This window comes from Pagrus pagrus (genome assembly GCF_965226575.1).
Source record: "Pagrus pagrus genome assembly, chromosome: 12".
Taxonomy (NCBI): domain Eukaryota; kingdom Metazoa; phylum Chordata; class Actinopteri; order Spariformes; family Sparidae; genus Pagrus; species Pagrus pagrus.
Window position 1 is genome coordinate 9,105,339 of NC_140196.1, and position 23,782 is coordinate 9,129,120.

Here is a 23,782-nt window from a genome sequence, read left to right on the forward strand (position 1 = left end):
CTAATTTCATGTCGTCAAGCAACAAAGAGAAAGGTGCAGAGCACAGCGAGAGAAGCAGCGATGCTCCAAAGTCTTTGTAGCTCAGCCTAATCACAGCCTCGCACAACACCTCACTCCTCTTTCTCGAGCCATTTCAGCATCAAGCTGAGAGAGAGAGAGCACATCACACGCTCGTCAGAAGACAAGCCCTCAACACTCACACCCCACCTCATGTTTAGTAGTAAGCAAGAAAAAAAAAAACATGTGCGCTTGCTTCATGTTCATAAACTCTGGTATTTTCCTTCCACATATTTCTGTTATTTGATAATGAACTCACGAGTAGGAGTATTTGGATAAATAAACTCCTCCTGAAACAGTCTTAATCCCACAACAGATGATACAAGCACTTCTGATCAATCAGTATTAAGATGCATCATCTCTCCCAGTTTCATTAAAATTCAACAAGTGGTGCACCAGCCTGTTTTCTGACCTTTCATCACAGCTCCTCCATCAGGCCAATCAGTGTAATAAGTGTGAAGACGGATGTCTGTGGGAACTTTCATGTAATTTAATTTACGAATTATAAGCCTTTCAAAATGAGAAATCCAAGCCGTTAATCACACCGGCACAATCGGGACAGTTTGTGTGATTTTTTTGCGAATGCCGAAATGCCAACGCCATAATATTGAGTTAAAGGATTGGTGAACCAAAATGCCAAAAGAAAAAGTGGTGGTGTTCGAAATCAGAGCTTTTTTGTTGGCGCACCAGCACCATGGAGGAGAATGGGTCATCTGTGGGGCTCAAATGACAAATACACCAACATGTTTTTCCAGAAACAACACTTAAAATATGTGTCGGAAACTCAGTAAGAAGTTTAACGAGCTTCAACAGAGTCCCTCAGAGACTCTGACCCGATGATTCCACCGGGCCGTCTCCACCGTGTTGAGGCCTCGATACGGTCCCTGAGGCAGATTGCGGCCATTTTAGTCAATGCTCGTGTTTCCACCGTCTGCTCGGGAGCACGTTTCAGCAGCGTCCCAGCTCTGCGCTCAGCCCCGCAGAGAATAAGGCAACACAGACGTTGCCCGGTGGAATCAAGGGACGCACAGGCCACGAAAATGTTATTCCTTCAATAAAGTTGTTGACTAAATCTATGTGCTCCAGCACATTTCTGAAGTCTCTCATTGGAACTCCTTTCTAACAAAGAAGTAGCTGCACTGAAAGAAACAATGCTACTGAATTTTTAAAAGTACATTTTCTAATCTCATAAACTCCTTCTGTGTCAGGGTGACGGCTCTCTTTGCTTTGCCTAATGGTTTTCTATCCTAAAATACGACCTGGTCTCTAATTAGATTCAACACAAATTGTCTTTGGAATATGCAACATGTAAGCACTTAAAATCCTTCTTTCCCCTGTGAAAACTTGTGAATTGAATATTTTCTGGCTTTTTTTTGCCACACATGAATGAAAGTCTCCACTTAAGAAATTTACATTTTCACATTCGTCAAATGCAATTTGCATTATTTTCACATGCGGATTGGGATTTCCAGATTTGCAAAGAGAGACACTGATCCAGGGACTGCAAGTTCAGGTAATACAGTTTACCTACCTCAAGGCCCTGATATTGTGCTTGTGTGTCGCATATTCCCAAACAAATTTCAATTTAATTAGCATAAATGAAATGACACAGAGTCAGTGTGGAGCTGCTGTGGCCCCTGGAGTCCTGGGGTCCTGGGGCGGTCTTTTAACTGGTAATTAAGTCTTAAGTAAGTCTTAAGCATTAAGTGTTCTATTTTCCTTCTATCTTACACCAAAAAGATTTCACTCTCTGATATAACCGGCACATTCATTAGATGACTCACCTGACTGTGTCTAGACTCGCCGTATTTGCCGTTGAGGTTGGCCCGGTGGCAGTTCTTGTACCACCAGGCTCCTTTGTAGGACAAGGCACAGTTAGTGACAGCGATGTCGTTGTCTCTGTCTTTCGTAGAGAAGGGCCGGCCCTGATGGTAGCTCAGAGAGTCACCTGGGATCAGAGGGGAGAGAGAGAGAGAGAGAGAGAGATGGAGAACCTTAAATAACCAGTGTGTGCTGGGCAGCGTTGGCATATGGCTGCTGTGAATAACGGCGTGATGAGGGGGACATAAACGACCAGGCAGGCGGGAGGGAGATGGAGAGACATGACAGGGAGGGAGTGGAAATAAGTCCTGCTGCAGGCTCTCTGAATTTATTTAGGCAGAGAGAGGTATAATTATAAACATGAGGGGATGATGGGTAATTCTGGCATATGGTCATGTTGACAGACTGAGAGATACATAGAGAGCGAGGACAAGAGTGGAAGTGTGGAGGAGTGCTGAGGCGGGTTTCAGACATCAGGGAGAAGAAAAGATGGAGGATAAAAAATGGCAGATGGCAGAGGAGGGATGAGAGAGCACACATATATTATTATCATATTACAGTATATTGTATAATGTGGTATTCAGACATCAAAGCATGTTAATGTAGTAAAAAGCTTTCAGTGTTAATGTCCTCACTGACCATTTATGTACAGTCAGTGGGTTCATCACAAGGCTGTCATCCAAAGAGCCAAGTAAAAGGCTGAGTTAGGAACTGTGTACGTACCAGCGGTGCCGTTGTACTCTCCTATCCTGAGCTTGTAAAGGTTTCTCGCATCTCCAATGGAGAATTTGTCGTAATTGGCGTAGACCGACTCCTGTCCGTCCTTCATGTCGATCCTCAGCTCATAGCGGCCCTGACCAGCAATCCTCTGGATGTTATCTAGGCCTGTGGAGAAACGACGCACATCATATTGTTTGACTGGACTAGAAAGTACTGTAAAGGTGAAAATAGATGATTATTCAATTATCAGGACAGCTTGCAGATATTGTCGGGAGACGCCGCTGCAGTAACGGCGAATTGTCTACTTTGTGTATAAAATAATAAATCATCAGTTTTGCAGCGATTAAAGGTTCGACTCCTGATAAGCCCCGTATGTCAGACCTCTTTGTCAGCTGGTCGTGTGTATGTGGATGATTGACAGTGTCGAGCGCGGCGGACACTGTCACCACCAGCACCTCCTCCGAATGCCACACATCGGTACTTTGTGAGATAGGCGGCTTTGCTCTCTATCTCCAAGGTAGCAGATACGAGGCTCGTTTGAACGCAGAGAGGCGATAAGGCCCCACACTGACCTGAGCGATTGGGACTGCCATCACGATCAGATTACAACAAGCGCCCATTTGGAAAATAGTCCCCTTTCCTGCTTCACCTCCAACAGAAGCGTCACGTGTACACTTTTTCTGAACCCGGGGAAAATGCAAAGACAAAATAGAAATCCAAAAGCCTTTGCTGATAAGGAGCAGGAAGTAGAAATCCGGGGGAGCAGGGAAACTACATCTGCTGTAATACGTCAATGGAAAGTAGATACGATCTATGTTACAACCCAAAGGCACTTAGGTTGACGGGGGAAAAGCAATTGTTGTAATAAAATTGTGTTTAACACTCAGTCATCTCTAATTCCCATTGTACAATATCACTGTATTATCAGCAATTAATCTCACACCCATAATTTTTTCACAGTTTCTTCTTCCAACAGTTTTATGGGATCAGACTGCTCTATTCCAAACTGCAGCGATTAAAAATGCATTTTGACACACTATTGCACTCTTGTCCTATTATACTACCACTATTACCATCTCGTCACATTTTATTACCAGCTTTCCTCTCACACTCATACAGAAACAAGGGGAGGAAATTAAAAAAAAGAGAGAGAACGAGATAATGACCACATACTGCACAATGGACACCCTGGTTTTCTCTCCGTTATTACATCATCAAACTGACATTGTGTTGGGCATGAACACTGGCTGAGGTCAGTGAGCAGGGAGAATAGATTGCCCTCAAGCAGCAATAAAAATGGCCGTTTCCAAAGTGTAACATAATAATGAAAGCTTAATTTCCATATTCTTTACTGCCGGCCAGTTAAGTGCCTCTTCTTTTCAGTTTGAGTGGATTTAATGACGATGTCTATGGTTCCATACTGTTCAATATATTGCTGTTCTGTGTGTAGAGGCGGTGATTAGCTAAATGTTAGCTATTACGGCTCTCCAGGGCTATGACGGTGAGCGAATCTGTAGGAAGAAGAGTGAAGGTCAAATGGTTTGAAACTGCAGTGGCCATCTGCATGACCATACCGTTTCCTTTCTGTGCGGATGAAACGTTTAAAGGACACAGATGAAACGTTTAAAGGACACAGCTTACACTGGAAATGGTTTAACTTTAGAAAAACAGTACAAAGTACACTGATGTGAAAGTATATATATATAAAACACTGACACTCTACTTGCCCACAGAATCACTGACAACCCTTGACCTGGACTATTATTGGGCAATTTCCCATGTTCAAAAGCTGGCCGCTGCATGCTGTTTTGACACTGCTGACTTTTTGATAAAACGGCTGAAGCACTGAAGTGTTGAAAAGGGAGGAAGCTGTGTTGCAGAACCTTTTCTTCATGACTTTCTGTTACCTCCTCAAAGCACTGTACAACCCGAGGTTATGTCAAAAACCCTTCTAACATCAACTAATTCACAAAGACACAATTAAATTTCCCTCTGCCATGTTCTGGTGAGAATAATTAGATAATATTACTGCAGGGCTTTGTCACAGAAGACATTTTGACATGTCACAGTGGGGAAAGCACAGGTGTAATTAATAAAATTAATGATGGCTGGATTCAATTTAGCTGCTTCAGTTCTAAGGTCCTGCTATTGTGCATTGCTGGCTCACTGTCACACTGTCATGAGTAAGTAGGACACTCGAACAGAACAGAGCCATCGTTAAAGTTTATTAGCAACACCTGTGCTTTTCCTCCCGCTCAAAACTATATTAACCACTAGATCCGCAGACAAGCCAGTTTCGTACAGCAGCCTTGACATTTTGTGCTGTACTCTGAGGTTGCCGTGTTCCCTCCTGGCATGTTATCTGTAATCTTGCATCACTGGTAGAAGCTTTCACAGGAGCAAAGAGCAGCTCTTGATGCCTCACACCCTGAGGTTACATTAAGCTGCTTTTATGCACTGAGAGGACAGAGTACAGTACAGGATAGAAGAAAGACACGGGGGAGGGAAAGTGCATCCTAGGAGGCATGAAAAAAGTAACGCAAGACCCTGGAGATGGAGCTGCCCTGGACTGGTCCAGGAGTGGTGAGAGGGCAGATTATTGCTGATTCAGCTCAAGTGGAAGCGGGTCAGAGGGAATTTTGTACGCACTGAATCAGATATGCTCCGGTTTCTTTGGCTCATGTCGCACGGGCAGAGCCATTATAAATCGGGCAGAAATGAGGAAAATCTGTGCCAGGGAGCTGCTACGTGATGCCCTCAGGTCCCTATCAGGAAAAGATAAAACACTTTAAAGCTCACTATCTGCTCCATAGTTTGCGAAAAGGATGGATTTCCCTCCTGTACGGTGTTCGTTTCATCTTACAGAGACATATTCTGTGCTCCAGTGAGTCATTTTCTCCACCGTTGTCAGAACACAAAAAAACATAAATTTTTAATCTAAACCGGCAGACGTAATCCAACTTTTTCTATTGTGAGAAAATGTTTAGAACAGCGTCCCGGTGGTGGTGCACAAAAGTAACAGCAGCAGCTGACATTATTATTAAATTCCACTCGACGCCGCCGCAAACTACAGCAACAAATCTGACAGTCTCGACAGGAATTGCAGGCTTTTATACCACATTCCATTATTTTGTCAGCTCCTGTTTATGAGGGGTTGCATCTAAAATCTCTTCACGCTTTCACCTATTACAGTGTGCTTAGTCACTAATGGACTAGAGCGTGCCACAGCTATCTTGTATTATGATCCAATACGTGTCAGCTGCAAAGTAGCAGCCCTCCCTCTGTTATAATGCGGTGCCATAAAAATTTCCCCCCAGTGTTATTTAATTTCTCTAATCTAAAAGTTCAAAAAACATTCTTCTCCGTGTCCTGATTCACTGAATGAAATATTCATGTAATATTTCCCTTTAATCATCTGCACCAAAACAATAACATAAAAAGTGGCCCATGAAGAAACATGACTCATTTGCACATTTTCTAATGAATATAATTATTGTTCCGTAATGAGATTTTTGGGGAGGGGGGAGGGAGAAGAAACATTCAGCAGTCCATCACAACAGTGAGGATGTTGCTGCTGTTTTTTCTTTGAATCGGAGCGACGCTAAAAACAATTACTGAGTCATTTCAGGGAGAGATGATCTTTCAGAGAATCCAGTAATGAATTGGATAGACTTTGTGAAGTCAAGTGCTGAAAGATGAGACGAGCAGGAAAAAAAAAAAAATCTTCACACAGAGTGAAAAATCTCACAAAGGAAGGCAATACAGCACAAGATATTGGAATCATCTCTCCTCTTCATAAAATAGATGAATCAATTGAAGCCAAGTGAAAGCTATAACTCTCTATTGATTGTGGCTATTAAATCCACTTCAGTCATGGAGATGGTGTGTTGATAACGAGCCTTCAGGTTGAACAAAACCGGTGGACAGTTGTGGTTAATATCAGCCTGCAGCCCCTAAAATGCAGCTGAGATACAATGTGCAGGGTGACATGAAGCTGAAATACTGTAAAGCGAACCTGACCTCTGAATTTACTAATACAGCTACAAGTCAGTCAGTATCACTCTCATCTTAGGCAGAGCTTGAGACTGGTGGCGTCCCGTCATCCCAGAGGACGATAGAAAATGTGTTTGGTACGAACAGAGATCCTCACTGAGATGTTAGCAAATGACAAACTGAATCAAGCTCCGACCATCACAGAGCGTATCCTCTTGTGCTTTTACTAAAGCCCAAGATGACGTCCTCAAATGTCTTGTTTTGTCCATGACCAAAATATATTCAGTATACTGTCCTAGCAGAGTGAAGAAACCACAAAATATTCACATTTAAGAAGCTGGATTCAAGGAATTATGAGAATTTACTGAAACCAATTAATCAATTATCAAAATAGTTTAATGATTGATTGATACGATTACTAGATGGCTCCTCGGCATGAGACATAAGAAAAATATGGCGCGTTAAAATTAAAACTCTTTTTTTTTTCACAGAAAATCTTTGTTAAAATCAGCAGGAGGAGAGCTACAGTAGTTAGCTGCTAGCTGTTAGCAGCCGGTGGGCAGCAGAGGCCTGTGGTGTGTTTGTCTAAGTGAGCTAACAGCTAACCGAGCCAACAGAGCTAACAGCCAGCGAAGCTAAACGGGAGCACTGAGAGTTTCATAATTTTAAGTTTAAATAAATGTACTCAATTACTTCAGCTCAGTGCAGCTTGGGGGTAAAAGCACTTTGAATGCAAATAGTTTTAACTAATAACTACTGATCATAATAACAAAGTAAAGAAACAACATATAGATTTTGGGGCTGTTAACATTCACATCAGGACAGTGGTGAGAAAAAGTTAGTCTGGAGCCCTGATTGTACCGAATGTACGCAGAGCGACTACTCCACATTTCCAGCCTTCGGGAGTGAGGGAGATTTTTATAACATCCTGTATGTTTCAACTATAAAAGCTACAAAAGAACCTATACTCTCCACATTTTCTTCTATAGATGAAGTATCTCAGAGCAAGAATCTTACCGAGCCAGAATTCATCCTCCAGGTTTCCAAAGCCGACACGATAGTCACTCCACTTCCTTGAAAAGTCTGTCAGGCCGTTCTGACGACGCTGGAACACCTGAACACCAGAATGAGACGATGTAACAAGATCAGAGGACTCAGTTTTTCAAACTAAAATAGCACACATGACTCAATGATGAGATCAAACCGACATTCTGTGTTTTATTCCACCGAACAAAATCCAATTTCCTTTCCTTTCCTTGGCCTGACACAGTTTCTTACATTTGCACGTAACAAATGTGCTATTAAAAGGTATTATCTCCACAGTGACTTACAATCCAGCCTCCTTCATCAGTGGTCATGTCACAGTACACCTGCACACCCTGGCTGGGGTCTCTGTTGATGTAAATGGTGTAGACGCCGCTCAGCGTCTCTCCATTCAGCAGGTGTTGGGCACAATTCTGAGGTGTTGCAAATAGACGACTCCCTGGAGAGAAACGGGGACAAGTTATGATGTGCCTATTTTTGTGCGTCTTTTGGCTTAGATTTTATGGCATTTGACAACATACAGTAGTGTTTAAGAAGCTGCAGTTATTGATATTTTTTACATCAACAATGGATTAAATGCCTTTGTGTAATAAGCTGCTTGTAGGGACAAACCCATGGAGAGTTTCCCTCAGCTCTTCAGAGAGTTCAAGCGTCTTTTTAGCTCATTGTACTGTTTTTTTAGGTCCAAATTTTCACTTCTCTTACCAGTCCTTTCACAGCCGCCAGCTGTTTTAAATCTGTAAAAACAACAACTGCACACTACCTGCCCTGCACCAAACAGCATACAGACAAAAATAGCTGGTGAACACAGTGGAGCATTTCACCCTTAAAGAGCTAAAAGTAGCCAGAAAATTAATCAGGCAGCTGGAAACATGACACCAAATGAATGCTACTGTTGCTCCATATCTGCTGGATGTGTTTATAAGCAGCTAACAGATTTGCTATATCAATTTTATAAGGTAAGACTATTCTAATAATATGTTCACAGCTTGTTCTGCTGCCCCAAAGTGGCCAAAATATAATTTAAATTAAAGTAAAACTGTAATCCTGCAAAGCTTTTATTACACAGCCTGGTCTAAATGATGGATACCGATTTGTACGTTGGGCATGATCACATAAATCTAAGGAGATAAACAACTTCATGATGCTCTCTGACCCTCAACTGAGTGACACATTCTGCACCCAGTTACACACTGAGCACATGAAAGATAAGAGCACACAGTTCAGCTGTAGGGTTGCAGACAGCCACCCTGCAGGTTGCAGCCTAACAGGAAGCCTCCCTCAAGACGCTACAGGGAGGGGACATGAAAATTGAGCCTGACTCCGGGGACCCATTATTTTGCACCTTCACTTATGGTGACAGTAATGTGAAATGCAGTGCGAAGAGGAATAAACATTTGTGGGGCTGAGAGAAAACTCACCCTGTTAGAATCTCATTCAGCTTGAATCAGAGAAAACAGATACATTGCATGTGTGTGTGTGTGTGTGTGTGTGCGTAATATACCTGTAGTGAAGGTAGTGGAGACTACAGCGCTGGTGTCGAGTCCTCTCGCAGCCTGGAGCTTGACAGTGTACTCTGTGGTCTCAGCCAGTCCCTCCAGTCGAATCCACGTGTCCTCTGAATCTAGGATTAGCTCCTAGTACACACACACACAGACACACACACACACACACAGGACAAATTTCATTCACACACAATTTAAAGATGTTAGATAAAGAAATTCCTTTTCTGAAAGAGTAATAATTTAATATTTACTCAGTATAAACCTCAGGGTAAAAATCAATTATATTAGAATCCCTGTAAGTCGCTGATAAAACATTGACTTGAGCTCATGAGTTTTACAAAGATCTTTAGTATGGCAACAAAGAAACCTTCAAGCTATTTTTGTTCAGGAAACACATGACGGTATGCTTCGTGTACCAGTAGCGAAACATTTGCAATCTGGTAAAAGAAATAGGTGAGGTTTATTTAGAAAAAGATATTTAGATTTTGTGAAGTGAAGAATTTTCAGTGTGAAGTGTGATTTTTACCACATAAACCTTTTGAGTTATTTTTAAGCATTAGGAAAAGATTGTAACTGATGTCATTGTGTTGTTTTTTATTGTCTTTAAGAAAAAAAAAGTGGTGTCTTTGTCGTGACACAGAAATAAAAGGGAAATAATTAGCAGTAAAAGTTGCTATTCCACTGACTGTTAGTCTGGCTGCCTGTGTTTTCACATGTGAGAAGTGACATTGAAAATAGAAAAAGAGGAGCTGAGAAAGCAAAAAAGAAGAGACAAGGGTGTCAACTAGACGGAAAGAATGAGATAAAAGACTCTTATCGGACAGCCAAGCTGAGAAGCTGCGGAGCAGTCAGGAAACAAACATTTCTATTTTTGGTGAAGAAGTCATGAGGGTACACTATAGTTACTTCCCTTTGTTTTTGACAAATCCTCTTTCATTGAGCCAGTTTTAAGGAGCCAAGATGTTTGACCGTCTTTGAGAGAGAACTTTCTCTGACATCACTTTTGAAGAGAGGAAATGAATCCAGTTGAACAGTAATGAGAACTTGTCTATGCATGAATTTGTGAGTGTGCATGTGTGTTACAGTTTGCCCTGGATACACATTAAATATGAACAAGTAAAAATAAAATATTCAGCCAGTTTGGAGGATATCAAATCACACATTTCCAGGCAATGTGTCCATGTGAATTATGCAGGGAAGCAGCTGGTAAATAGTGTCTCTGTCTCCAAGGATCTGACATTTTCCCACCAGGTTTTCAGGGTCAAGATAAGATTTTTATTGCAAGCGAAACAGCCCGGTCTTATCAAGGATAATACACACCATCATACACTCCCTAATTATTGCATGGCTCAGTGGTCGAAAGTACTCTATGTGTATTTACCCTTGTGTGTGCCTGTCAATGGGGAGATCTTTATCACTCCAGGCATGAACATAACCAGCCGTGATACTTGCGTTTACGAACTGTTAAGTAAATGTTAATCAGATAAGAAATTAATCTCACAGCTACTTTGTGTGAATTATACAAGTGTCAGTTATCTCTGTAAGATGGGAGCTGGCCGAACAGCTGTAAGTCTCACCAATATGTGTAAGATTACAACCGAGGTAACGCTGCAGCATGTTTTCAGCCAAGACAGACCTCGAGTGGAGACGACCCGAGGAAAATCTCACAAGGACCACTTCAGTCTCTGTCTGCAGCGATCGTTTTTTGCTCCAAGCATGAGTGGCATGACTCATTTGTTGCTGAACTACATGAATTCAAAATGTGACACTTGTTGAGGCAGCTCACCGCGGTGAAAGAGGATTTGAATTAAATCTAACAGAACATGACAATAGGTGGAGAGAAGAATAAGAAATGGAACTGATTTTCAAATCTTCTGAGTGGGTTTGCAAGACCTTCCGGACTTTTCTTCCTTTCTTCAAAGAGAATTACTGTTTGATTCGCCAATTTAATGGGAAATTACTGCTTGTTATGAACAACAAATAACATGTAGGCAGTGGACTGAAATTGCAGTCCAAATAATGTTAATAATTAGAGATGAGCAAGTACATCATTATCTGTATCTGTAATGGGTTTATTCTGAATATCAGAGGCCACTATTACTATTAAAGGGTAACTCCTCCAATTTTACACATTCAAGTGTTTTTGCAGGTCTTGGGGAGTACTACTGCATACGTGAAAAGTTTTTTCAAATGTAGTAATCCCCAAGACCTATAAACACACCTTTATGTGTAAAATTGCTGGAGTTATGTTTTAATAATTAGAAAACAATGTACAGAACAAGTTTTTTTAAAACTTGAATGAATAAGTAAATTGAATATTGACACATTTTACGCAGATGATACTCATACTCATGAAAAGTAGAACAGACTGACATTACATGTGTATCCAACTATTTAAACTGTTTAATGAGATTCAGCAGCGCAACTAAATAGCTAACAAGCTGATGTCAGCAGTGCACATTTCCCAAATTGCAACCCAAGACATGTTTGTAGTTTAGACAGTAAAGTTTATCTATAAGTTAGATATGACGGAGACTTCAGCAGACCGCTGTCTCGTCAGTACGACCATCTACTGTATGATGGACAGTACAAAAAATTTGATTGGGTCTATGAGAGCAAGTTCACTGTCAACAGTGCTAAAATATGGAGCGCCATAATGAAACCGAACAGTATTTAATATGACTTTCTCCCTTTTGGGTACTGATTTGTATTCTGTATGTTTATGTATTAGGCAGATATAGAGTGTACGAGAAAAAGCTTTAATTTCAGTTTGATTTAACATGCAAATATATGCAGAGTCTCGGAAATGGCATACAAAGTGTTGATTTAATATTGCTTGTATGTAAATGCCACAATATTTCTTGGAAAACTGTTTCTTTAGGAACAAACCGTTGTTTTGGAGTGAGGATGAAAAGACATCCTTCGGAGAGCAATGTAGATAGAAGTCTGTATTTAAAAAAATGGGGTAATCTCACTTGTTAGTGTCGCATTCTCTGTGCATGAGTGACACCCGATGGTCAACCACACAGCAGTACACACATTCAAGGTCAGTGCGTGTGTGTGTGAGAGAGAGAGGCTTGAGATGAATCATCATTTCATCAGTATGGATGTGTGTGCGTGTGTGTATTGACTGTTTATAAGCTCATGCCCATTTGAAGGGTGTTTGTTTGTAAGACACCTAATTGCCAATAAAGGGAGTATTTTGCAGTGCATCTTGGGAAATTGTTCTACTCAATTGGTTAACAGGCGTACCGCACAGCTCCTACTAACGTGGTTTATTGCCATTACTCGGCCATGTCAAAAAGTTTAATCAAAATAAACAATGTCTCTTCTGAGACACATTATAGTAATATCTCTATTAGACAGGCAATTTCACTGCATACTCCCCTTGTGTGTGCTTCTGTCTGTGAGTGTGTGTGTGTCCCCAAATGCTCGCGAGCTCCACATCAAGGGATTAGATGATTGAAAGATAAAATATGAATTTTGAAGTGCTCGAAAAGTTGTGACTCCGCATTAATTTCCTCTTTCTGAACATTGTTCATCTCGGTGTTTAATGAGTTGATTAAACCGGGAACATTCTCTACTTCCCAAATCCGAGAGGGGATTTTAATATGTTCTACAATATCTGCAGTTTCTATTTTCAGGTATGTGGATTAACAGAAAAAAAAAGTAGTTTATCTCCCTGACACATTTGCAACTCTACTCAACAGGATTTCCAGAACCACTAGATATGGAAACACATTTTGGCTGCAGATAAAATGTTAACATCAAGGAAGTACAGTATGTGTGTGTTTGTGTGTGTGTGTGCTACATACTTTTCGGCTGCCGTCAGTTGACTTGTAGGTGAGCATGTAGTTGTCAATTTCTGCTATTGGCGGTTGCCAGGAGATGAGAGCGCTGCGGTGATTCACTTCACTGGCTGTCAGGTTCAGGGGCGTGTCCATGGCTGCCAAGAAAGAGAAACCTCTCAACATTTACAATCAATTCAGTGCAAAAAAAGAAATGCTTTCAGAGCGTTTCTTACACCTACAGCGTAGTGCAATTCTCAAATAATGACTGAGGTCTTGTCTTGTCTGCCTGCTTTTACAAAACGTGGTTATTTATCAGTTTTACTCATTGTGTTTCAGCTTTTCATAGTTGGAGTGAGTGAATGCCTGATGTAAGAAAATAAGTAAGAAAATTTCTGTTACTGTACATGTGAATATATGTTTGGTGAAGAAAGTACATTTCTCTGTTCTTATGATTTGTGTGGTCGAAATTGCTTTGAATACTAAATAACACACATTTTTCTTTACAAAACACTTTTTAAGTTAAGTGTTAAGATACTGTTGAGGCATTTAGACAGAAACAGTTCTGTTATTTGATGAAATTATTCAGTGTATGCAGAAGTTTTCAAAGGCTGAATTTACAGCTGATACTGTAGCTGTCTTTTGCAGAAAAAGACAGTGCAAAATCAGAAAGGGGTCAACTAAGTAATTTTGGTTTTAACATTCCTCACATGAGATTAAATCAGCTAAAGCTGCGGTGTTGAACTCGCGGCTTCGTTGCTATGAACAATGGAAACAGGTCAAGTGCACTTTGCGCTGCTCTGCTGAGAGTATCCTCAGCATGTCATGGCAAAAAAAAACACACCAACGCTTCACAAAATGTGTTTTAAAATTTTTGGTTGAGAAAAGCTTAAAATATCACCATGACAAGAGCTCACATTATCTCTCATTCTCACCATGAAACTTATTTCATGATTGTGAAACTTATTTGGATGCATCACGTGCAGCACAATTAGAAATAATGTATTCAAGTTATGCTATTTGATATTGTTAATCCTTGTTATATTTATTATCTTCAAAGTTAAGAACATGCGGAGAAGTATTTTATTATAGAAATGATCTAAAGGGTTTTCATACTTGACAAAGAAAACAAACTGTAGGCATCCAGCAGGCTTTTGATCATCGACTAATTAATGAATACAAGCTGTGGCTGACTCACCATCAGGAGAGATGTGCCACTCAATAATATCAGCAGCCGCAAAATAATCACAGCGACTGTACAGGGACTAAAATCTGGGTCCAATGGACATAAATCAACAACCTGGAAATTAAACCCAAAACTGACCCACAGAAAATCTGCAGGGAGGTGAATTCATCAGGATGTCCGTTTTGCAAATTCACACTACTACCCACCCCACAAGACTGGCCAGACTTTAGCGCAGCAGCAGCACTGGGTGACATTGACCCAATATTTTGATAAAACCTCAGATGCTGAGATTAAAGCAGCTACAGGGAACCTTTAATTTTTTGTTGATTTTGGCAGCTCCTGTGGACAAAGCACCCCCACCTCCCTTTTAAAGATCTTTATTTGGCCAGTGCATGCATTTGTTTTGGAAGCGAGAGAAAGAAAGATGCAAATCATTTTTTTAAACACAGCTGTTTGCAGGATGCATGGTAATTAAATAATTATCTATATGTGGCTCTGTAAGATTAATAACTGTAAAGGAAAGTTTGTTTTAGTGCCGTACCACCAGACTACAGAGCAGCTTCTTTCCTCAGGTTGAGACTCCTCAATCTTCAGCCATAAAAGTAGTTTTATTATGTGACTCATCCAACCCTGATAAGACTGAGTACAACCTGGTGTCAAGCTTTAAGAATAGCTATAATATCTATATGAAAAGAGCCAGTCTTCTTGCTGGTGGTCTCATTTGCTTTCCTATAAAGTTAAAAGTTCCTTGGAGTACATTTAAATAAACTTGTATGCCAGCACTGCTAAAGGTCATCTTTGAATTGATTTTTCTTTTCTTTTTAAATTCTTCTGCTACTTGAACCACAAGTGTTACATTATGCTGCCACTCCGAATCAAGAGTCAAAGGATAAAGCTGACTTTAATACCGATTTTTCTTACAAATCCACATGTTAACAAATCCAACAGAGAGACCAAGGACATGATGATATGCTACCCTGTATCTCAATCTTCAATTACATTTTTTAAATTCTTATTTTCCGCTTTATTGGATAGTGTTGCAGCGTATAGACGGAGAGGAAATACGAGGCGATGGTGGCATGGTTTCCCTGTTGGTGTCAAATCAGGAGCATTGTGATTACATTATATCCATCCGGTCTTAAACCACTTAACCACTGGGACGTACTTTCTGACGTCCCTGCCATTATAGTTTACAGATTTTGATTTGAAAAAAAAATCTAAATAAATCATCTAACAACTGAGCTTTTTAACAAAAGTTACTTAAACTTAAGTAAATGGTGCAAATGTTAGGGATTATTTTACACATCTGGTGCAATAGTGAGCACTTACAGCAGCAGGAAGGTGTATAAAGGTGTATTTGACTCAAAATGAACTACAGTGGCCACAGTAATTGTAAAGAAAGAACATGTCATCCAGTGCAATGTTGAGGCTCATTGAGGTGCTAATAGTTTTTGGAGAAAAATGCAGGTATATGACACAGAGGGATGAGCTATTTTAGGTTAGCTACACACAGTACTTAGTCTTTTTATTGGTTTTCTTGATAATGAGAAAAATATTGGCAGACTTATCCTTTAATGCATGAAAACTAACGACACGGTCGATAATTTGGTCCTCAATAAGGGATGACAGCTGTAAATTGTATATTTTGTAGATGACTGCTGTAAAACAAAAAAAGGAACATTTATAAATATTACTATTATCCATTAAAACACTCAAAATATAAGAAGTACAGATTAATAATGGGACATTGTTGCCCATACAGTATACTATTGTCGTATTCCATGATGTGGTAAAACCTCTTTGTCAGTAAATACTAAATCCCCACAGGACCGAGTGAGACGAGACTCTTTTTCTGTTTAGTCACAGTATATCACAGCCTCAAATGCATTCAAGCCCTTGATCAGCGAGCCCACCCAAGTTTTACTGCGCATTACATCACACCAGCCGAGTATATTCATGGTCCCTGCGCAGCTTTCAACAAGGCCTGATTATAGTGCCTTTGTTGATACTTTAACCACATCACAAGGAGATTCACCTCAATTTCCCCACCTTACATCACCCTTTTTTCAGTCAATATGTGATCTTCCGACATGGTAGCGGAGGCACCGACACACTCTAACCCCATTTTACTGCCTGATAGAAAATAGATGACCTTCTATTTGGAAAAATCTGTTTCCTGTAGTTACATCATGACTCTGGGGCACATCGTCAGCCAGTCGCCCCAGCAGCGCTCTGTGTAAGAGAGGCAGGGGCGCTGTGCCGAGTGTGCTGTGCAATCCAACGTCAACGCTGTGGATAGGAGATAAAGATATCCGTTACACGACAGTCTCTTTCTGTGATTCCCTTTGTTCGATTCCTCTGTTCTTTCTAAAGTGTAACAAACACAAGCTTCTATAAACAGCCTGAACTTTTAACTTCTCCTGAGGACTTGAGGGGCCGAGGGCTTAACTGTTCGCTAAACATCTAACCCTCGATTGAACCCATAACTTCGCGCAACTCTGCACACATAAAGGAAATCAACAACTCCACACACTCTCCGTTCTTTTAAATCCTGGCATGTGTGCGCATATGGTAAAAATCGTTGACAGCTCGGTAATTAACAGCTTGTACCCGTCTTGATAACCTCCTGAAAGATGTGGGGTGCCTTCAGTCGGAGACAGTGATAGGCAGATTCACATGGTGCGACACGGGGATTGAGAGAGACGGGCAAAGGAGGGAACAAAGAGCATTTAAGAGAGAGTGCAGCTTGAGATAAACACAGCACATTCTGCATCTCATTTCTACTTTTCTTCCTCCTTTGTCTGTTTCCTCCTATTCCCACATCAACCTGGGGTCTTCCTCTCCTCCGCTCTCCCTCTTATCTCCATTTGTGCTTCTGTTTCTCTCTCCTGCTCTCCATCCTTTGTCCACCTCCTCCTTTCCTCCTTATCTGACAGGCTGCCATTCTAACTCAACGTGCCAGAGAGTGAACAGAGTTTATCTTTTGTTCTTGTCCTCCCCTCGACTTGATGAACTCTGCTGCTGCATCATGGCCGCGTGGGGGATAGATGAGCGAAAGGAGGCGGCAGGGGAGATTTTAATTCATAAGAATGGAGCAACCACCCTCATTCTGCCCATCTATCCCCTCATTTTCGCCAATTAAATCCATCTCCTCGTCCTCCTCTCGCTCTCACTCTCTCCCTCCAATTAAACCTTCGCATTGAGTGTGTCCATACAGGTGAGCAGGTGCTGCCGGAGTTCCTGGCAGCCCTCAAGCTCTATCTTCAGAGGCGGAGGTTTGAACAATGGGATTGAGATGAATAGGTTTGGCTACATCTAATGTCTCATTAACACACGGTGTAAACAAAGCGAGAGGAAAGAAAAAAAACACACACAGAGAAGCAGATGGGAAGGGCAGCATGGGCAGCGGCAATTTGTTGCAGGGAGACAAGAGGGAGGAAGTTATTAGAGTGGATATCACATCTCTATTCCGATTTGCAAGTGAATGATTCCTTCTGGAGGATGTTTAGGTAATTCATTTGTTTTTGGGAATCTAATCCAATTCAACAAATGCTACTGGGATGGATCTCACAGATGGACTCACGGGATTGAGCACCTTTATATGGTATTTTAAGTCCAACTGAAATTAAGTAGCTTTGTTGGCTGCTACAGCAAAACGTGAGAAACTTCTTTGGTTTCATGATGGCGTCTCCTTCAATTCAACGGGATACAACAATCCACATTACCTTTCCTAACGGAGTCTCCTTCTTATCAAACCCACAAACATGACCACACATCTCGTCCTGCACCTCAGCTTGTTGAATGAACGAACAAACATTCACTGGGGAAAAGTGCACTGTTAATGTCAGTCTACAGGCGAGATACCTAATTATCCGCTCAGCTGCAGCACATTAGACAGCATGAAAACTGCAACCTGCCGATGTCACCTCAGTTGGATTGGACGCTGGTGTGGTCCTTTCTTTTCAAAACCACTAACAACACGCTGTCTAGTCTTTGTCTTTACTTTGTCTCTCATTCCCTACAGTGTAACACCGGCACTGTGTCAACCAGCCAGTTGCTGTCAATCAAGCCCCTCCAGCTGGGTGAGATAAAAAGAAGCTTTTCTGATATTTCACACAGACCTTTTATTGCGCAGACAGTATTTCTGACTGCACAGAGGGAGGACTAAATGTTATCTCAGTTGGACCTGAAGAATACACAAGAGCCTTTAGCTGCAGTAGCACCATGGATGATATCTAAGAGCCAAAACGGACCAGACAAACCTTAATTAATATTTGCTACAATGATTAAAAGTTCTTCATAACATTTTGTACTTGGGGCCATTTCACTTCATCATGGCTCTGCTTCAGACAGCACCTCCTACAGAGTGTGGGCTGGATTTCTGTCCAAGGAGCCTCAGATCACAAGACCTCTTCAACCATTCTCAATTGTGGTCACCAAAGTTATTACAGCAAAGTTAGGTTTAGGAACAGAGGCCAGGCCTCTTTGCCGTCCAATTTCCTGTCCCTATCGATATCGGTGTGTCTAACCCCTTCCTCACCTGTCTCTATTCCAAAAAACCTATTTTCTGCTTTTTCTCCTCCCTTGTTCTTATTGCAGGAACCACAGGGGCGACAATGAAGCTACAACCTGATAAATTAAATGTAAAAAGTTTTAGTGAATTATTACGTATAAAGTTAAGGGGAACTTCTACATAAACATAATGGTGTTAGGTATACATAAAAGTAATGCATTTCAATTTGTTCTTCTGTCTCCTGTATAGAGTTATTTTAACGTATACACATTAACTCAACATGATCGAAAAACTCTGCGTTTAATTTGACACTTTCCCTGAAATCATGTAAAAGAATTAGACACAAAATTGAGATGAACTTGTAACTAAAGCCATTATATAAAGTGTATATGCAATAGCCTAGAATGGATATTTTTAAAGATGTTGCAGAGTTTCAAACATTGTACTGTAAAACAATTAACAGCACAGATTTAATGAGGATGCAAGATCTTCAAAGTACATTAAAGTGTCAAAGATGCTTCAATTGCCTGAAGAATAAAGATTACCTTTCTGTAATAGCAGCACTCTCAGCACTTGCTGAACAACTACCAGCCAGAGCTCAGTGAAGCTGCCCGCAGCAAGGATCTCTGCTGCTTCAAAAACTTGCCAAGCACCTCTCAGCAAGTGGGCTCAGACACATCTGAGGGAGAAAAAGCCCGGTGCTGCAGCCTACAGGCTTATGGAGACACCCGTGGCAAAATCCCTTATTTTCCACCCCTATAGCTTAAATATCAGCCTTTGGGGAGCTGTCTTACTCTGTGTTGAACTCTTGAGGCATGGAGGCCAGACAACAAAACAACCCTCAGCTGTGGTTAAGAGGCTTGGGAATCAACAAAAAAACTCTCCCCTACCCAAGAAAATAAAAAAACCTGAATGGTTAAGGCAGTCTTAGTCACATTTTATATGAGTCGGACTGATCCCCTTTTCCCGTCCTTCTCTCTCTGTGCTGTGTTCAGCATGCATGCGGCGAAACATGACAGCAAGGGCTTTCACTGACCCTTCACCTCGTGTGCAACACATGGAACAGGAAAACTGGTGAACAACTCCTGTCCACATGATAATATTCAGTTATCCTGCTACCTTATGATAGACTAGAGTTACTGCCTTGTGTTGAAGAAAAGCAGGGTTTCTAAGATTGGCTGTGTTGTAGTATGTTTTGTTGACTCAGACTCACTTTCTCTGCAGGTTATTTCCAACCTCACCATAAGTCTCAACAACACCTATCTACTGGAAAACTTCATTCAGATGGCATATCCTATGTTCAAACCACAGACCTTAACGCCCCATTTACACCAGGTATTAAAATAAGATCTGTATCTAGACACGTTATCCGGATAATAAATCATCTGATCTTTTTTTTTTTTTTTTTTGCATTTACACCTGGTATTTTTGGCACGCTCTCGTTATCCTCACTGAGATCAGATGTCCGTCCTCCAGTGCAAAACCTGCAATGAGTGATTTGAGGTGGCAGCATATCCGACCCAGACTCCTTTAAAAAATCTGTGATTTTTGTGAGTTTTTGAGCTTGGAGAAACTTTATGAAGATTGCGAAACACTGTTTCACAAATTCCTCATTATTTGTCCACTCTTTTAAATTCGGCAAATTAAGTTCATTCATTAAGTTATTTCTTTCTCTTCATAAAAAATATGTTCCCAGTTTGTTGTAGTAACGGAGTGTCGGCTACTCTGTGACTAGGCAGATCAGTTGCACAGATGAGTACACAGTTATTTCTAACTGTGTATCAGTCATCTCCTGACCATATTGCTTTCATTCTTTCTGCAGTTATATGACATACAGTACTCTTGGTGGATTTGGATTTGGATTTGAAATTTCTCTGCATGCTATTTTGATCAACACTTGAGCTTTATAAATACTGTAAATACTGTACATCAATGTATCTATTACTCTTACCTAGGCAGACAGACAGAGGAGTGAACTGCAACTCTAAGAGTGAAAGGCTGACAGAGACAGAGACAGAGACAGAGACAGAGACAGAGCAGCAGACGTGTGGTGAAAGACTCACCGCCAGACTAGTTGACCAAACTAATCAATGGCCTCATCCTGTCTCACAGCCCGCTCACAACGTGACATTTTCCACTGGAGCGGAACAGCCAGAGACAACAAGCTGTGTGAACTGAAAAAGGCTTTAATATTTCAATTAGGAAGTTTAATTAACAACAGGGGAAGATTCCTCTGAAGTTGGGGGTGACTGAGGCACCCCCTGGTTTGACATGTCATCATTAGTCCTGCGGGGCTGAAGACTTTATTGGTGTGTGTTTCTTTGTGCGCTGTACTTACATGGGCCCACATAGGACACAACTGTGCGAATGCTTCGATGGGAGAAAGGCACTTGTGTTGCAAGTTTATGAATAAAATAAAACTGTCCAAATGTCTCCAAAAAATAGTTAATAAATCCGGTGAAGCTTTAAAGAGCAACATCATTGAATACAGTTATGCAAATCTGAATCTGGTCCTGAGACGTAAATAATGTAAAGATATGAGCGCATTAGAGGTTCCGCTTTATTAACATGTTTACGACACTTGTTTGTGTTTGTCGGGTAGTTGGTTTAATTCTGAATAAAGCAGACATCCCGCAGACGTCCTTCAATCAGTCCTTCTATCTTCAATGGATGAATGTAACCGTGGCGAGAATAAATTTAGTCTATTAGCAACAAAGGCAAGCATTAATCGCTTGCTTGATTCAGTGAGACATGGTATTCAAAAACAAAATTCTTGTCCACTTTACTCACTCCACGGTGAATGCAGCGCAGCAATATCCCAAATTCTTTCTTTTATATGACAGTCTAACCAGGGTTTTTCTGTTTTTTGTTGTTCTGTGAAGAAGCTGAGGTACATGACGCACAAGGCAGAGCATCTGTTTCCAAATAAGGAACACCTTAAACAGCCGAGAACATTTGTTTATGTATGAGTTACTATACATGTACAGCACTGACATGGTTGCAGGTAAGCCTAATTTTCACGAGCCCCATTTATGTTTTGAAGTCTCTGCAGCTCAGAGTTTGTATCTGTTCCGAGCAGTTCGTCTCTGCTGCAGTGCAGGACAGGTAGCTCCGCTTCTCCTTGGGGGATTAAAACTCCTCTGCTGACTGAAAAGTTTTTGTTTTTTTTCCTGCAAGAACTCCAAAAAGAAAACTAAGTTTAGAGAGCTGCAACTCAGCTAAACTGGAACAATTCCCTCACCCCTTACTTTCCTCTCAATGAAGCACACCATGAAGGTGAATATAATGAGAGAGGTGGGTCACGTGGAGATGAAGCAACAGAGAGTTCACAAGTTCAACCCTCATGACAGCTTGTGTCTTTGACCATGTCAAAGTTTCCAGCAAGACATTGACCCATGTGACACATGTTAACTGTGCAATGAGTGTTACACAGCGATGACAGATCAAAGGTTTTAAAAGCACACTGTGTGGGAAAAAGGTCAAATCTGTAAAGTGACCCAAAATAATAATATGAAACCTCCAACTCATAAAATACCACAAACTACATGTTTATCACCTGAAACATCACCAGTCAATAAAGCATACAGTGCATAGTCCTTAAACACCAGCAACTGGACCCTTCTCCTGGAACAAGCAGCGATGCTCTCAGACAAACAGCCCCACACCACTGAATATACTCTGAGGTAATCTAAATTTGAAGTAATCTAATCAACATAAATAATAACTTAATGTCTATTGTGTTATTGTCATAGCACATGACTTTAATTGCAGGGATGTCTACTAAAGATAACTAGACCTATGTTGTTATACCAATCTGTAGCTCAAGACAGGAGTATGAAAGTTTAGCTCAGGCCTGGGTTGAAAGCCTGGTGATTCCTGACTCACTCTCACTCCTCTCCCGCTTCACGCCTCTCCCAACCCCAATTGATCCCACCTTGTCTTCACTGTCACCAAAGTCCTGGTTGTATTAGCTTTAAATCACTCGCCACTGTCTTCAAAACCTGCTCCTTCGGGTGAACAAAAGCTCACGTGCTAGTGGTGTCAGCAACACTTCCCCGGTGCAGTGAGCTCCCAGTCCAGGCAGAGTCAGCTCATAAGACTGCTACCTGCATGGCTAATTGAGCTACAGTTGACAGCAGTTAGTGGTTACACCAGCGATATGCTTGCTGGTCCTTATTTGTTTGGAGTATGAATTTGAGAGGTGGCAAATTCTAAGGGATGAAGGTTATTATTCATTGTCCATCACGGCCTCAAAGGAGGAGTTACTTTTCTGCAGCACGCCAATTTTCGAGCCACTTTTTTAATGGAAACTAATATAATAAGTATAAAAAAGACAACCATGTGTGGAAATATAGAGCACCTGATATGACCAAAAAAAAAAAAAGACTTCCATCCATAAAACCCTCCAACCAGCTGTCACTTTTCTAGGTTGGTTATGATGGTGGACTGCATGATACAACGACACTGATTGTATGTTTTCATTGTACTACTAAGTTCTGTTGTTTGTGCTGCACTTTATTAAACCCCAGGGAGAAATGCATCTGCTGCATTTCACTCATTCTAACTACTTTAGAAGCGTTGTGAAGCCATTGCCCTTAGTCAAGGACAATGGGAGGAGAATTCATAATTAACATGCACATTTTTTTGGTATGAATGAAACCAAGCATCCCAGGGGGGAACTCTCCTACTGTGAGGCGACAGCGTGAATCACTGAGTCACTGTGCCGCCCGCTGTACTGACACCAGCTGAATAAGATGAACACGTACGTGTTTGGAGGTTGGTGATGACGGTGCCGCTGGTGAGGGGTCCTTTGGTGGCGTAGAGGGCTACCGAGTAGCTGGTGCTCGGCTTCAGGTTGGATAGCTGGTGCTCCTGCTTGTTACCTTCCACCAGGAAAGTATCAGCTGTCACTGAAATACAGAGCACACATATATTAATATGTTTACTACATTCACACCATCTCATACATCTTCTGTTTTTGGGTTTGTCTGAACAGAATACATTAAATTGTATCTCTTTGAAGTATTTCTTCACTAATTATGCTTTTAGGGGCCACACTATAAATATCTTTTGCTCTAAAATATGACTGGGTACTCCGTAATATACATGAAATATATGACTGAAAAAACCACTGATCTCATCTGTATGCATTTCT

General features: G+C 41.1%; 1 protein-coding gene across 7 annotated transcripts in view; it reads right to left on the minus strand.

Annotated features, from left to right (window-relative positions):
• The window catches only part of tnr (tenascin R (restrictin, janusin)), a 180,360-nt gene that overhangs the window by 4,039 nt on the left and 152,539 nt on the right, over window positions 1–23,782 (minus strand). For all 7 annotated transcript variants that reach the window (XM_084368095.1, XM_084368094.1, XM_084368096.1 and 4 more), the window contains 7 exons: window positions 23,394–23,537; window positions 12,956–13,086; window positions 9,140–9,272; window positions 7,923–8,074; window positions 7,609–7,705; window positions 2,602–2,763; window positions 1,842–2,005 (listed from right to left, as the gene is read on the minus strand). In XM_084368095.1, the coding sequence (XP_084224221.1) occupies window positions 1,842–2,005; window positions 2,602–2,763; window positions 7,609–7,705; window positions 7,923–8,074; window positions 9,140–9,272; window positions 12,956–13,086; window positions 23,394–23,537 (983 nt within the window). The remainder of the gene's footprint in view (window positions 1–1,841; window positions 2,006–2,601; window positions 2,764–7,608; window positions 7,706–7,922; window positions 8,075–9,139; window positions 9,273–12,955; window positions 13,087–23,393; window positions 23,538–23,782) is intronic.